The sequence below is a fragment of the Papio anubis genome, chromosome 3 (genome assembly GCF_008728515.1).
Source record: "Papio anubis isolate 15944 chromosome 3, Panubis1.0, whole genome shotgun sequence".
Classification (NCBI taxonomy): Eukaryota; Metazoa; Chordata; class Mammalia; order Primates; family Cercopithecidae; genus Papio; species Papio anubis.
This window is the reverse complement of record NC_044978.1, coordinates 44,642,867-44,658,665: the sequence shown is the minus strand read 5'-3', so window position 1 is coordinate 44,658,665 and position 15,799 is coordinate 44,642,867. Positions and strand designations below refer to the sequence as shown.

General features: G+C 35.9%; 1 protein-coding gene across 3 annotated transcripts in view; it reads right to left on the bottom strand.

Annotated features, from left to right (window-relative positions):
• Positions 1-8,242: 8,242 nt before the first annotated feature.
• The window catches only part of HHIP (hedgehog interacting protein), a 96,199-nt gene continuing 88,642 nt past the window's right edge, over positions 8,243-15,799 (bottom strand). The window contains exons 12-14 of one of the 3 annotated variants that reach the window (XM_021938828.2): positions 14,740-14,888; positions 11,739-11,867; positions 8,243-10,910 (exon numbers count right to left, since the gene is read on the bottom strand). In XM_021938828.2, the coding sequence (XP_021794520.1) occupies positions 10,900-10,910; positions 11,739-11,867; positions 14,740-14,888 (289 nt within the window). In that variant the 3' untranslated portion in view covers positions 8,243-10,899. Of the gene's footprint in view, positions 10,911-11,010; positions 11,868-14,739; positions 14,889-15,799 lie in introns of those variants that run through there. The other 2 variants (XM_021938829.2, XM_003899227.3) reach the window with 2 other exon arrangements.

Genomic DNA, 15,799 nt, shown 5'->3' with positions numbered 1-15,799 from the left:
ATTTTCTTTGTTTTTCAGGGTCTACATCTTCATTAAAGTATAGTTATTCATAGTGATAATTTCCTTTCATTTTTTTTTTCTCTTAACAAGAGTCTTTCACAGTTTTCTGTTACTGCAATGTACTATCTTGGCACAATTTACACACTGTAAAACTAATGTATATTTTATTTATAGTACATATCACTTTAGCAACCCAGTTTTAAACAGACAGATGAATTCCAGCATACATTGAAATATTGTAGTTTTTTGTGTGATTATAATGTTATTGCTGAAAATAAGAACAGCAGTTGTAGTAACCACAGCAAGGATCCCCAGTGTCACGAGGATGACTGACTGCTAAGCACAAATATTGACTCTGTGCTGTTGTGTACATTCTACCCAACTAAGCACAAGCCTGGAATTAAGATGGAAACCACACCATTGTTTCCTTTTTGGAGGCAGAAGGTCATGTTTTCATTAAGTCTTTTCGAGCATTACCATTCTGCCCTTGAAGTTAAAACAGCCTATCCACCATGAATTAGATCCTTGCTCCTCAAAGTAAGGCTGTGTACCATCAGGATTAGTATAACCTCAGAGTTTGTTGGAGATCATCTGAGGCCCCAGCCCAGATGTACTAAATCAGAATCTGTGTTTTAGTGAAGTCCCCATGTGACATGAGGCACCGTGGAGTTTGAGAAGCACTGTGTCAGACAATGAAAATGAGACCTCCGTGAAGTCTGATGCCATTTCTGGGGCACAGTGCTGTGGTGAATTGTGTCCCCTCCCCCTCTCCCTTCCCCAGATTCATATGTTGAAGTCCAAACCCCCAGTACCTTACACTGTGACCCTTTTGGAGAGACGGTCTTTACAGAGGTAATCAAGTTAAATCATTAGTTTAGGCCTGAATCCAGTATGATTGATGTCCTTATAAAAAGGGAAATGTGGGCACAGAGACACATGTAGAGGGAAGGTGATGTGAAAAGACATAGGGAGAAGATGGCCTGGCACAGATTCTTTCCTCACATCCCTCAGAAGGAACCAGGCCTGCCAACACGTTGATGTTATACTTCCTGCTTCCAGGACTGCCAGGCAATAAATTTCTCTTAAGCCTTCCAGTGTGTGATATTTTGTTATGGCAGCCTGAGAAGACTAATATTCTTGGTTATGCTTTCTTCTGTGTCTTGAATTGACTGCCTTCTCGATGATATCAACAGAGCATTTCTGCCCTTCTACATGCCCAGAATATGCTGTCAGGTAGGGTGCCTACAGCAGTTCTCTTGGGGACATAATTCATGGAAGAGGCAATAATGATGTTTGTGACAGTTGCAAAACCAAGCATTAAGGACCCTGAAGAGAGTAGCAGCTTCCCTGTAACATGTACTTCTTCAGCATAAAGGAAATGATGGACATGGATCAGATAATGTCTTAAAATTTTTGAGTGAGAGCTGTGGGAGACATGAATGGGTTCAAGAGTGAACCTACCAGGTAGAAGAAACAGAAAAAAGAGATTCAGAGAACACCTAAGAGGAGGCCACACCAGAACCACAGAAGAGTGGGAGAGCCAGGGCAAAGAGGAGGCTGGGAGATTAGAGGAAAATGAGTGAGAGTGTCTTTTATGATTATGTAACCACTACAAATTCGTGAAATGCAGTAGTTAATATATTCCTATGTAAGAGTTGCAGTTTCAAATCTGCCATCCACATAGATCATGAAATTAGTACTACCTAATAGTAATACCTGTTTGTTAGAGCTGAGAGAACCTGAGTTCTTTTATATATAAGGAAGCTGAGTCCCAGTGCGGTGAGAGATATATCCAGTAGCTTCCAGCTAATTAGTTGGAGACTTGGGTACAGGATCCACATCTCCCAGCCCTAGGCCAGAGCTCTTGCCTCTTGCCAGTACACCTGGCATGTGTTGCTTTTGGTAGCTGTAGATCATAGAACAGAGTGTCTACGATAAGTGAAATTGCTTTACATGAAGCACATGGATTTTGCATCAAGGAGTTTTAATTATAAGGCTATAAATATGTCAAAAGGATCTGACAACATCTTATTAAATTACAAGACTGAGCTCAAGTAGTTTCTGATGCTGGCATAGTCCCAAGAAGACTGAGTTTTATAGTTGGGACTTCTACCTCCCTCTCCCTCCCGCCTCCTTTTCCCTTTTAAAGTGTTTGTTTATTTTAATCATAGAAAATACTGCATGAAAATTATAAAAATGTAGAAGAAATATTTTATCCAAATTGTTTTCCTTTCTTTTATCCTCTCATTTCTTTGAATGATAATAGGATTTAATCTTCAGAGGGTCCTCTTTAGAACTCCCAATAGAAAAAACTATTTTTTACTGAAGAGATATTAAGTGTGGCTGGTATTTTAAATTGCATTTCCGTTGGAAATAGAACACTAGTTTCAGCTTTTCTATTAAAAAAGTGAGTGTAAAGGAGAGATTTTATAGACATATCTGTCACATTAACTGTCAAAATCCTGGGGAACTTGGCAGCTGAGAATTGTGATAGTACCAGTGTGAGCTGTGAAGTCTTTTAGTGACAACTGTGAAGGTTCCACTTCTCCACTGCCTTAGGAATTTAAGGTTTACATTCCAAGTTTGGAAGTAGGATCCCTCTAACGTTGTGATCACATGGGATCCAAGATAATGGTTTCTTAATGTGCCCTTTTAAAGATCTCATCATGTCCCTCTTAAAGATGTCATCATGTCCCTTTTTAGTTCCACCACATCATCTCTCTTCTCCCTGGTCTCTCATTCTTATTAATACTTCTATCAGCTGGGCATGGTGGTTCACGCCTGTAACCCCTGCACTTTGGGAGGCCAAGGCTGGTGGATCACCTGAGGTCAGGAGTTCAAGAACATCCTGGCCAACATGGTGAAACCCTGACTGTACTAAAAATACAAAAATTAGCCAGGCGTGGTGGTGGGTGCCTGTAATCTCATCTACTTGGGAAGCTGAGTCAGAACCCAGGAGTTGGAGGTTGCAGTGAGCCTAGATTGAGCCATTGCACTCCGGCCTGCACAACAAGAGTGAAACTCTGACTGGGCGTGGTGGCTCACGCCAGTAATCCCAGAAACTTGGGAGGCCGAGGCGGGCAGGTCATGAGGTCAAGAGATCGAGACCATCCTGGCCAACATGGGGAAACCCCGTCTCTACTAAAAAAACAAAAATTACCTGGGTGTGGTGGTGGGCATCCCAGTTACTTGGGAGGCTGAGGCAGGAGAATCGCTTGAACCCAGGAGGCAGAGGTTGCAGTGAGCTGAGATAGTGCCACTGCACTCCCGCCTGGCAACAGAGCAAGACTTGGAAAGAAAAAAGAAAGAAAAAAAAAAAGAGCAAAACTCTGTCTCAAAAAAAAAAAAAAAAAAAAATTAAAAAATTTAAAAAAAAAAATTGTGGCAATCAGCGTCTAAAAACGGGAAATGGAGGCCACTTTAAGTGTTTACCACAGCGGGAATTTAAAGCGGGAATTATGCTGGTGATGGCAGATCTGAGAAGCCAAAAAAGAGAGAGTGAAGGAACCCAGAGAGAGCAGGAAATCACTTCCATCACTAGAGTGGATATATGTACTATTATTTTCTTCACATATGTAGGAAATGGTATAGGTCTATCAGGGATTCAAAAAAATAGTAGACACACAAGAAACAAAAGGGTGATCATGGGCTGAGCCACAAGGACGCATTCCAGGAGTCAGAAAGGCAGAAAAACAAAGAATTGTGGTGTTTCCTGGGCTGCTGTGAACATGAGCTAGGGGGCTCTTTTCATGGTGATATTTTGTCTAACTTAAAACTTCTAAAGAGCAATCTGAGCTGAGGAACACTTACTGAATAAACACTTTATAACACATTTTATTCTCTTAGAAATAATGTCTTGCAGAGAGAGAGTTTTTCATTTCAACGAGTCAAAGAGATGCATTTATCCAGGAAGAAAGGGGACTTAGATGAACACATTTTGCTTTTCTAAAAAAAAAAAATTCGCAGATTTTAAATTTGTGCTCAAAGTAACGGGTCAAAATACTCCTGGTAGGGTTAACTGGAAGCAATAGCGAGGTCAGCAAAGTTTTAGGCTACCTGCAATCACCTTCGTTCATGTCCCTCCCCCTCCATATGCTTCTTCCCTTCCATTTGGGCACCCAGGGCTCCTAACTGCTCTTCTACATTCGTTACTTATTCTTACTTACTTGAAAAGATGAGGTTTAAGGGACTTACAACCTAGAACAAATTTATCAATGTAACATCTTCATGGCTGCCTAATGAAACTGACCCTTAACATTGGCATATATTTTGGAAGAAAATTTTAAAATTAGAACGTGAAAAATGACAAAAGATGAGAATATTTTGAAGTAGTTTGTCTATAGAGTATTTAAAAATTGGTCTTTATGTAATCAGTCTGTATATTTAGAAAAAAGTTTTAAATTCTAAAATAAAAAAGAATTTTAAAATAGCACATGTACATCAAGTCATAAGATAAAGTTTAATCATTTGATCACGTTAAAAGACACAAAACACAGTCAATCTAACCAAATTTCAGGCATGCATTTACATAAATATATTAAATTAAGAAATGAAATTGTACACTTAAACATCCTTTTTACCTAAAAATCATTAAATCCACAGATCAACAATAAAACCAATTCTCTGCATTTACCACTTCAAGATACAATTGTTCTATTTTAAAGATAACACAAATACACTTGTTAGAATTTATATGCATTATACATATATTATATTTTACATAGATAGTGTGTATACATATGTAGTGTTTGTACAGATAGATAAATATATATACATGGGTGTGTGCACATGTACAGATACACACAGATGTACTTTAGGCCATCTGTACTATTACTGCTGAATTCTAAAGTTGAGCTGAACTGGTGCCGTTGGATGTGATTATTGTCTTTTGCTTCAAACATGCTCATGATGCCCATTGGGCCCACAATCCCCCTTAGTAAATGTCCTTGTCTTTTCTACAGCACATAATCATGGTAGGCACTTTAATAAATATTTGTTGAATTAATAAATGGATAGATGATTGAATAATAGAAGATTGATTAAAGAGAACTGCATATTATAATAACTTGGTTAAATAAATCAAATAAGTTCAAATTCAGAGAAATTACCTGAGCCAATGACTATGCATGTAACTTTTCAGACATTTATAGAAATCTCACCTAGTACATATGTTAACCCTGCTCCCTTAAACTTGTACCGCCTTTACTACCTGTTCAAATACCCTTCTCCCTTTTATTAACAGAAATCTAGGCATGGGTTGGTCCTGGTGTCTCCTGTGAGTAAGGTTCCAGACAAACTGCCCTAATTTTCAACAACCTAAAGGAAAATGAACTATTAGAGAAACCAAAACATATTCGAAGAATGATAAGGATAACCTTTCCTTAATACAGGACAAAATAAATCACAGATAAAACAAAAAAAGACGCAGAATTCTCATTTAAGTGTTGTTTTATGTTTGTTCATTGTGATTCAATAATTTTTTTCACTTTAATTAGTTGGGTTACTTTTGAATAAATAGTTTAGTTTGCTATACCATGTCCTGGGGAATCAAGTTCTAAAAATTTCACAGTGCCTCTGTTACCATTTATCTTATTACTACATGGTTCTTGGCGAAATGCATGTCCAAACATATGCTGTGAATATAATGAGATAAGGGAAATATCTGATCTTTCATAAGGTAGTCAAGTTGGTTTCTCCATAACAGTATTAGGAAAAGGACTCTATTGTACATGAAATCTTAATTTATTCTAGAAAAATCATGTCTCAAGTTTTAAGAATATAAGGTAAAGAAACATAGGTTTTGGGTGTACGATCCCAAACCTGATCATACCTTGTTCATGTGAATGGCAACTATCAATTAGTTATTTTTTTTAGTGAGAGGGAAAATGTACAAGAATTAGTTTGTAACTGCAAAGACAAAGCTTATTTCATATTTAGCCATTATGAATTTCCCATTACTGTTAATGTTCAGTTCTTTTTATATTATATACTGAAATGTTTTCTTTTTGACTTAGAAGATTATAGTCAATTGAGATAACTCATCATACATTTATATTAAGTTACATATATATGTATATATATACACACATGTATTTTGGATTTAAGTAACACATGATCTATATATGCAAAAAGAAAACCCCAAGAAATCCTACATGAAAGATGATGGCTGACTTTATGATGTATGTGAGAAGTAACCTTAGATTTAATGTTAGGCTGATACCATTTTTTTATGTTACTGTTTAGTCTGGCTTAAAAAAGAATAACAGGTTTTAAGCACAAGGCTTTGTATTGATAGAAGGAATCCAATTATTTATTTTTTATTTTGTTAATTGACTTATATATGACCTATACAATTTATATGGGAATCAAAGTAAATGATGGGTATACCTTAGGTTCATATTTAATGAGGAATTTAAGAATTTAAGAAAAGTCCTAATCTCATAAGTGAACAAACCTTTCCATAGCATCTAGGAAAATCACCACAGTGACCGAGAAGAAAACAGCTGTACAATGCTCCCTCACAATCCCATGAATATATATTACTCTCCTAAAAACTTATTTTAAGGTGATGTCCAGAACTTATTCAGAGAAGATAGTTAAGAGAAAGAAGGATTGAAGTTGGCTAGGATTAGTGTTTGGCAGGTTCCATGGTTTTATATATATATATACACACACATATATATATGTGTGTATCTGGACTGGTAGAGATTTCTGCTCTTCCTTATTTCTTTCAATGATTGTAATAGATCAGCCTAGTATGTCATTTGTTTACATATTATATATATACACACATATATATATATATAAAATGAATTTGGTTATATATGTATGACCAGTTTATGGTGGTGTGACAAAAAAAGGATAAGATAGCAAACATATATTTATTTTTAGGTATTGTAAAGATAAACTTTCTGATGGTATTGCCAGCATTCACAGTAATAGTTTACTTCTTGTGAGTAGTTTAAAAATATGTACATTTTCTGCCATAGGACTTCGGTCTGAGTCCTCTGCAACTTCAAATCTCAGGGGTAGGGAAATTAAGATTTTTAAAGTCTCCATTGAGGAACGGCTTCTTATTTTTTTTCTCACAGATTTGGAATAATTTTTCTAAAATTATTCCATAGAGAAGGTTGTTCCTTGGCTAGGAAATAGCTGCTAACTTTCCCTGCTGTTAGCTAACCCCAGTGTTACTCTCCATGTCTTTCCTGTATCTATGCTAGAGCAGCTGAATGGGAGCATCTGGACTGGTAGAGATTTCTGCTCTTCCTTATTTCTTTCAATGATTGTAATAGATCAGCCTAGCATGTCATTTGTTTACTATCCACTTCTTTGTTACATAGAATTTGAGAAAATGTGGAACCAGGAGAGGCTATTTTTCAGAAAAACAAAGAAAAGATCATAACCAACAAAATCAATAGCAGTCTAGCCCAGGATACCTTCAACATGGTTGTATTGAGAACACGTCTATTTAGGCAAAACCGATAGAAAATGTAGGAGAGGGAAGTGGCTAAAAGGAAAAAGAATATATATATGTATGTGTGTATATGTATATATATGTATGTGTATATATATACATGTATATACACACACATGAACATATGTATTAGCCGAGAGAGAGAGAAGGAGGGAGGGAGAGGAAGAGAACATAGACATTATAGGTAACATTTTATAAACTAATTGGTTAATCAGTCAACTACAATTAAAACTACAACTGCCAATGGTATACCTTAGCTTTCCTCTAAAAATCTGGGCTTGATTTGTCTTTTATGTTTCAAAGCTAAGAGTTTTAGTGGAAAGTTGGATTAATAAAAGTTTAAATTAATGTATATCTTGAACGCTCCTAGATGTAGCATCTAACCTCACACCTTACACCTGGTAAAGCTTATATAGTTTATAACTCAGAGATAAAAACAATATCAAAAGCAAATGGAGGCTGGGCATGGTGGCTCACGCCTGTAATCCTGGCACTTCAGGAGGCCTGGGTAGCTGGATCACTTGAAGTCTGGAGTTTGAAATCAGCCTGGCCAACATGGTGAAACCCTGTCTCTACGAAAAACACACAAAAAATTAGCTGGGTATACTGGCGGGTGCCTGTAATCCCAGCTACTCGGGAGGCTGAGGCAGGAGAATTGCTTGAATCCAGGAAGCGGAGGTTGCAGTGAGCCGAGATCGTGCCACTGCACTGCAGCCTGGGTGACAGAGCAAGACTCCGTCTCAAAAACAAAAACAAAAACAAACAAAAACAAAATGAAACAAAACAAAAAACAGCAAATGGATTAAAATTGTTAGTATACTATTTTGTAATTATTTTCAAAGAACTAAATAGGGAAGCAGTAACTGCGCTGGGGCATGCAAATAACAAAGAGAACAGTTTTCTATTTAGGTTGTGTGTATATATTGTATGTGTTGGTTTCTCTACTCTTTATGAGATACTCATCAATCTGAGAAAACTTCCGAGTATTCTTTGTGATAAAATAAAAAAATATGTTTTACAATAATTACATTGAAAAAAAATTCAAGAAAAAAAGTTATGGATGGAAGCACTTTTAGCCATCACTCAATTTCTTAAATCTTTTCTCCTTTTCACTTAAAGATCTGCCAATTGGTGTTCCTTTTATTACCTAAATAACTGTCAAGAAAACAAGGTTTTATGAACCAGGACAACAGTGTGGCAGAAACAGTAGTAGAAAGGTTATTTCCAACCATTTAAAACAACTATAATGTCATTTCACATTCAACTGACAACCACAGCTTAAACTTGAGAATGGACAAGGGAATAATAATACACATTTTTCTTTTGCATTATTTTGTCTTTATCTTATGCATCAGTATTCTTACGAAGAACCTTTATTTCTTCCATTTGAGATTGTGTGCTTTATGAACTGAGCAGATGTTGCCTTTCTTGTGATTAAACAATATTTTTTTCCTAGCTATTACTTCTTAACCAATTCCTACCTGCCTCTCATCATGAATCATTGAAGATAATTCTCCAGTCATGCATTTAAAAAATCTACTTGAAAGAAAAGGTCAAAGAGATTTTTTGAATTGACCACTTAATTTAAAATATGTTGCCATCAATTAGCCAGTGCTATCTACTTTTCTCCTAAGAACAGAAAGAAATGACTCCAATGACTTTACTTTCTTTGCTTGGTTTAATATCCGTGGATCTTGCTATCTTCTCTTGAGAAGAATTTGGTCTTTTATTCTAACGACTCACAAAAGGAAAGGCAGTGACACCTGGGGCACATATGTTTTTCTAAGTCACTTGAAAATCTTTCACTTGGGAAAAAGCTGTATAAAAAATCTGGGCCTGGTCAACTTAATATAGATATTTTAAAACAGTAGAACTAATGGCAATAGAACACCTTTTATTTTGGGGAGGAGACGGAAAGTTTAAAGATGTAAGAAGAAATGCTTGATTTTTTTAGATTTTACTGAATATATAGCAGTATCCTTATTGTTTTCAGGGAAGCTAGGAAGAATTGGAGAATGTGTAATAAAACTGCACGATTTGACAGATTTAGACAGCTGGCTCCCTCACAAGAAGTTCACATTTTGTTAATGTCACCCACGTTGAATAAGGGACGATTAGATGGTAAGGTCCATTTACAAAAATGGTTGTCAGGACATTTTTTTTTTTAATTGTAAAACTTTCTGTGATGGAATTCAGTAAAAGGGCTATGAAGAGAAAGCAATGGAGACAAAAGATTGCTATTAACCTACAGATGCAGGCTACTGCATGGTTCATTGCAAGATTTGTCACACTGTTGGGCCAATGAAGTGTTAGTGTGACTAGAAGGGACCACCCCTTTTCTGGGGTAAGAGGGCAATTTGGTCTCCATGCTCATTTAATCCTGAGACTTCTTTGAATAGACTGTCAATTGAATCTAAATTGTGCAAAATTATGCATGCACTTTTTAATGCAGGCTATTGTTCACTAAGCACTGAACCAAGATTTCTCAACCCATTTCCATTTGGCATGAGGTCACTTGAAACTTAAGTAATCATATATGGAAGACAAGAGCAGTGTACTTAACCAATCTTTCTACATTGTGGCTTCTATATAAATGCTTACTGGGCTTTAATTGCAAATCTCTCACCTTAAAACAGTAGAGAAATACTAGCTACAATGTATTTTTTAAATTGAGGCCTGTATTCCTAAAGGTAAGGAGCAGGTTTAGAAAGTCAGCCGGCACTGCATAATCTATACTGCTCTACAATTTAGATTCTAGAGGAATGGATGTTTACAGAAGAAGGACACCCATAGTGGGTATGCACTTGTCATGAGTAGATGTGTTTTTTCAGTAGTGCAAAGAGGCCTTATATTTTGTTAAAATCCAAACGTGGAGAGCTGGCTTTGAAAACCATGAAGAAAAATATCTACTAGACTTTTTGCAGTTTTAAGTCAGAACATGTCATCTCTTTAAAACCCTGAACAGAACATTTACAGAAAATTTATTGATACATTAACCAAAGAATATTTTCATTGAGTTCTGAAGGAACACGTACATTTAAAGTCGTATTTGGCAAGAATTATTATGTTAAAAATTTGTACAGGTAACAGCTTACATAGCCAAGATTTTTAAAAAAACAAGTGAGCTCTTCTCCAGTGAGGTTCGATTCAGTGGAAATCTGCAACATTCTAATAACATGGACTCTGACAGTCTTGCTATGGTGAAAAGCACTTTACAAATGTTTAATGCTGGAATTTTATAAGAATTGGCTGTTTTCTTGCTTTTTCTTCCGTCGTTAATGATTACATGTTGGCACAAGGATACCTTGCTAGATTAGATCCACAGCACATTAAAGACTGTTTGCTTTCTCACTCCCCTTCTTTCCAATTAAGTTGGTGAAAAATGTAACTTTAGTGTTTTACAGGACAGGGTAAAGGTGTTTCATCTAGGTGATGTCTATATTATAAAAATAAAATAAAATATATAAATATGTAACACAAACCCAGTGCCTATTGTTAAATAAAATATACAATGAAAGCAGACTTTTTAGGAAGACTGATTTTAAAATATGCTGTTATGATTTAATTATACAACACTTGAAAACGATCTTGAGATTAAGACGAAGTAATCAGATTTCTCAGCCAATAAAAAGGTAAGTGTAACATTCTGTAATTGGATACACTGACAAAAATGAAGATTACAATTTTATATCAAGTTGCTCACTTAGAAATTCATCAGGGAGTTCTGAAACATTCTCTCCTAGTATAGTACTTTAATATAAAAATATTACCTTTTTTATTAGATCCATCAGATTGCACAGTAATGTTTCAAAACTCTATTAAAGTTGACTTTAGTGATTACTGACAGAAAATTCCTGGGAAGTCAAATAATCTCTTCTAGTGACATAAAAAATCCATTATCAATTTACAGTGGAATTTCTGTGTAAATTACTCTGCCCAAGGAAGTATATATTTTTAAAAATCATCTGTTAAGCAACAACGCATATAGGGATTATGAGTATGTGTATGTGCATATGTGAACAAACATGCTGACATACACACAGAGGATCTGCACATTTCTGGAAATCATTTTTAAATTAATAAAAGAGAATGAAATCACAGGAGTGTGTAGCAGGATAACAGTCTTTTTTTTTTTTTTTTTAATGACAGGCTAAAAAATAAATGCCCATTGGAAGGGAATATGCAAACAGTCCCAGAAACTATACAATGTAACTTGTTAGATCCAGCAAGTAAGATGTCATGTCAATGATCTGATCAAGAATACCTGCCCTGGTCACTCTGCGGATGTTTCTGTCCACTTGTTCACACTGAGGACCAAGATATCCTTTTTTACAGAGGCACTTGTTCGGTCTAACACAGACACCTCCATGACGGCATGCTGGCTCACATTTTGCTGGGAGAGAAAAAGAGCAAGAACATCACACTCTCATTCTGTACGTCAGGAACAGGACTGAGCATGAGACCTACAAATATTGCTGAATAAGGGGAGCGAGGGAACAAAGGAGGGAGATAGTTACAAAATGATCTGAAAGATAAATATACAAGTAGGAAACGCGCTTTTACACCCATAGTTATTTGGAGGCCTGAACTCGGCAGAGAACAAGAGACATTTCTAGAGAAGCAGAGATCATGAGAAACAGTTGCAACCCTTTGCAAAATTAACTCTATTTAAAATGGAGATTTTAGTCCTTCAAAATCTCTGCTCCACAGGAGCATTCGCTACAGAGGGCCTCGCAAACTCTGTTCCCATTCCTTCAAGGTAGGATCTCAACATGGGAGTGACCCAGCCTGAGGGGGAGACAGAGAGGCTCAAGCATCTCCAATGTAACATAAAGGAACAGTCAGTTTTGGATTTTGGTTAGGTGGAATATCCACCATATGAACTCCTTTGGATTCTTCCTTCCTCTTGCTTCCAGGGGGCAGACAGCATATGCTTTGCTCTCTGATGACATTTTGAAGTCCCTTTCTGGAGTCAGTGCAATTGGCCAACAAAGGATGTTCTGAGCCAACCTTTTCAGGGTTACCCTACAGCACAGAATTTATTCATTAAAGAATTTTTGCCACTACAATATAAATGGGGAATATAAAGATATACTGCTAAAATGAGACATAAAATTGGATATATAAATTGCCATTTTCTGATTAAATCTGGGGAGTACAGTCACTGTGGATGGAGTCAAATTCCTTCAATACATTTCCCTATGTTTTGACAAGACAGGGTTATTTTAACCTTTCAAATACATTAATCAAATTCCAGGGGTCTGTTTTTGACACATGGAAAAGAAAAAATAAGCAGAAAACAAACAATTTTATGTTTTAAATCTGTGGGAGATGAGTAAACAATGTGAGTACGTGAATAAAATTCTTGATTGGGTCCAAAACATCCCAAATAAACAGATTACTTTTATAGAATGGTTTTGGTGAATGTTACATATTCAAACTATTTAAATTGATTCAGTGTAAAAATGAAAGTACCTCATGGAGTAAAACTTTATGTTAACTCAATGTATGTCTATTTTCATTTATATCACAATTTATTATCAGTATCTATTAAGCTTTGTACAATGCCAACTGTATTCAAGATAATTCATTCACCCTCATTTAAACACGCTGTTACTAGCAGGCTTCAGGTAACGTAAGAGATTAGGCAAAATGCAAAGCAGGGAATATAACAGAATGGACACTGTATGTTATATTCTGTTACTAAAAGATGCAGAGAGGCTGGGCATGGTGGCTTACGCCTGTAATCCAGCACTCTGAGAGGCCGAGGTGGCAGATCACATGAGGTTGAGAGTTCAAGACCAGCCTGGCCCACATGGTGAAAACCCATCTCCACTACAAATACAAAAATTAGCAGGGCATGGTGGCGGGCACCTATAATCCAAACTACTCGGGAAGCTGAGGTGGGAGAATCACTTGAACTCAGGAGGCGGAGGTTGCAGTGAGCCGAGATTGCCTCACTGCACTCCAGCCTTAGCGACAGAAAGAGACTCCATCTCAAAAAAAAAAAAAAAAAAAAAAAGCAGAGAAAGTAGATATTGTCCGGCAGTAAAGAAAGCAGAAAGACAATATATTAGCAGGAATTTGAATATCATTACATTTGAATACTGATTCTCATATTTTTGGTCAACTAACAAAAAGGTAGAGAGGATGGGTCAATAACATGTAAGCATTTGTTTTAAATAATGTGATTACTTCATTTCTGTTGAGTTTTAATTTTGATAATTCCTTCCTAGATACATAACCATAGTATTAATCAAACACATAATGTTATTAATGCTGAAGCAATTTAAGTTTAAAATGTATCCTCTATGTTTGGTTTTAAATGTTGGTTATTTTTGTTGGGCAATATAAAAATAGACAAGTTATAGTTATAATTCTTTGAAATACATCTTGAGGACAAACAAAAAGATAGCATTTATGAATAAATAATATTAAATGTTAATCTGATATTTTAATTTTCATTGGCAATAAGTATTTTAATATTTGAAATAACCGAGATCAAAATCTTTTCTAAGTGATGGTATATGCTGATTGTTAATTATGCATTTTCAACATACACATTTTAAACTCTAGGTTTCTAAATTTATCTGATTTTCTGACTTTACACCAAGTAGAACTTAAACATCACTGCACATAATTGAGGAACTATCAAGTTATAGGCTAGAACAACCCTGGAATAAATCTCCTTTGCTCTCTCTGAGCAGATGCACACCTAGTTGATGGTTCACAGGGGAGCGGCAAAAAGCATGAAAAAATCTCATAATATGTCTCCAGATAATTGCATTTTCCCCTTTTATTTAATAACACCCACTGAAAAGCCCTGTTTTTAGTCTGCTGTGGTAGGAAAGCAAGCAGTAAAGGCAGGGAGGGCATTTACGGGGTGTCTGGAAAATGCTAGTGCTTGGAGAGGGGTTTGGCAAACACTAAGTCATTGGCTAGTGTGAAATCTCAGAACCCAGGATTGAGAGGCCCACAGAGATTATCTAGTTGTGCTATTTGCATTTTTTACTTTTTGAAAGGACTCAGTCATTTAAAGGTTTTGCATATTTATAATTAACTTACATAAGTGAATTGTTTACATTAAGAAAATGAGCAAGATTTTACTTACAAGTTCAGAAACAGATGAGCATTAATAGTATTGTAAATAGCTAAACACTTTTGAACACTATATTATTGTAGAAGAAACAATCGGTGTTGAGTTCTTGAGTACCTAAGGATTGACTCATCCCCAGTCCTTTTCAGGTGAAAACAAAAATACTAACCGATTCTGCAGAAGTCCCCCTCCCAGCCTGGACTGCAGCAGCACTTTCCCGTGGGGGTGCAGTAGCCGTTTCGACAGAGCCTGGAGCACTCTGAAGTCAGTGTCTGTGCAGGTTGTACCGTGGCTCTGCATTCCTCAGGCATTAAAGGTCTACATTAAAAGACAACAGTTGAAAGTGTATTCCAGTTGAAAACCAGCAGTGGAATGAAATTTAGTGATTCTGTGGCTCACAAAGCATGCCTCTTACTTTCTAGAGAGACTTTTATTTCATTTCTTTAAGAGACTCACTCAGATTTACAACTTTCTAAGGATAGGAAATACATACCAGTGAGGAAACAAACTAACCAGTTTGTAACCCTACTAAACACATTAAACATTCTAAGAGACTTTATCCTGATCAAAACCCATTGATGAAAACTATCTTTAATTAAATTGATATTTCACATTTGGTAACTACGAATTTCTAACAATTGCAATATTTAAAGTAAAGATGTATAAATACCTTAAAACTTTTCCCCCATATCTACAAAAATGTTTAGGAATAGTGTCTGAGATAGTTTCACTTGTTATTGACACAGTTGGCAGTAGTACAGGGCTGAAGGCATTCATCAAAATGACTTGTAGCCTGAAAAGCTTTGGAATCAATTTTTGTTTTAATTTTACATTTCTTTTGAGATAATATTTTTAGACTGATTTTTTTGAAAGGCGACCGTAATATATGGGTGTATACTATTGAGTCAAAGTTTAAACTCTATGCACAGAAAGCTCCATATATATGTAAAGATTTTATATATATATATATATAAAATCTGATTTTGATCCACATATATGTCAAGATTATATATATATAAATAACTTGATTTTGTCCTGCTATAAGGAAAAAGAATGCCAAAAGTAGCAAACAGAAACATCTTTGCAATGTAAAAAGTCATAGATTTTAATTGTTCTACAACTGCCATCATTTAGAGTGGAAACTAAGATGCCTTCCGAAGAGTTTTATGCTTCTTACTGTTTTTAAAGTAAGATGTCATTTGAGCTAGGTCAGGCTGGAGTCATGGTCA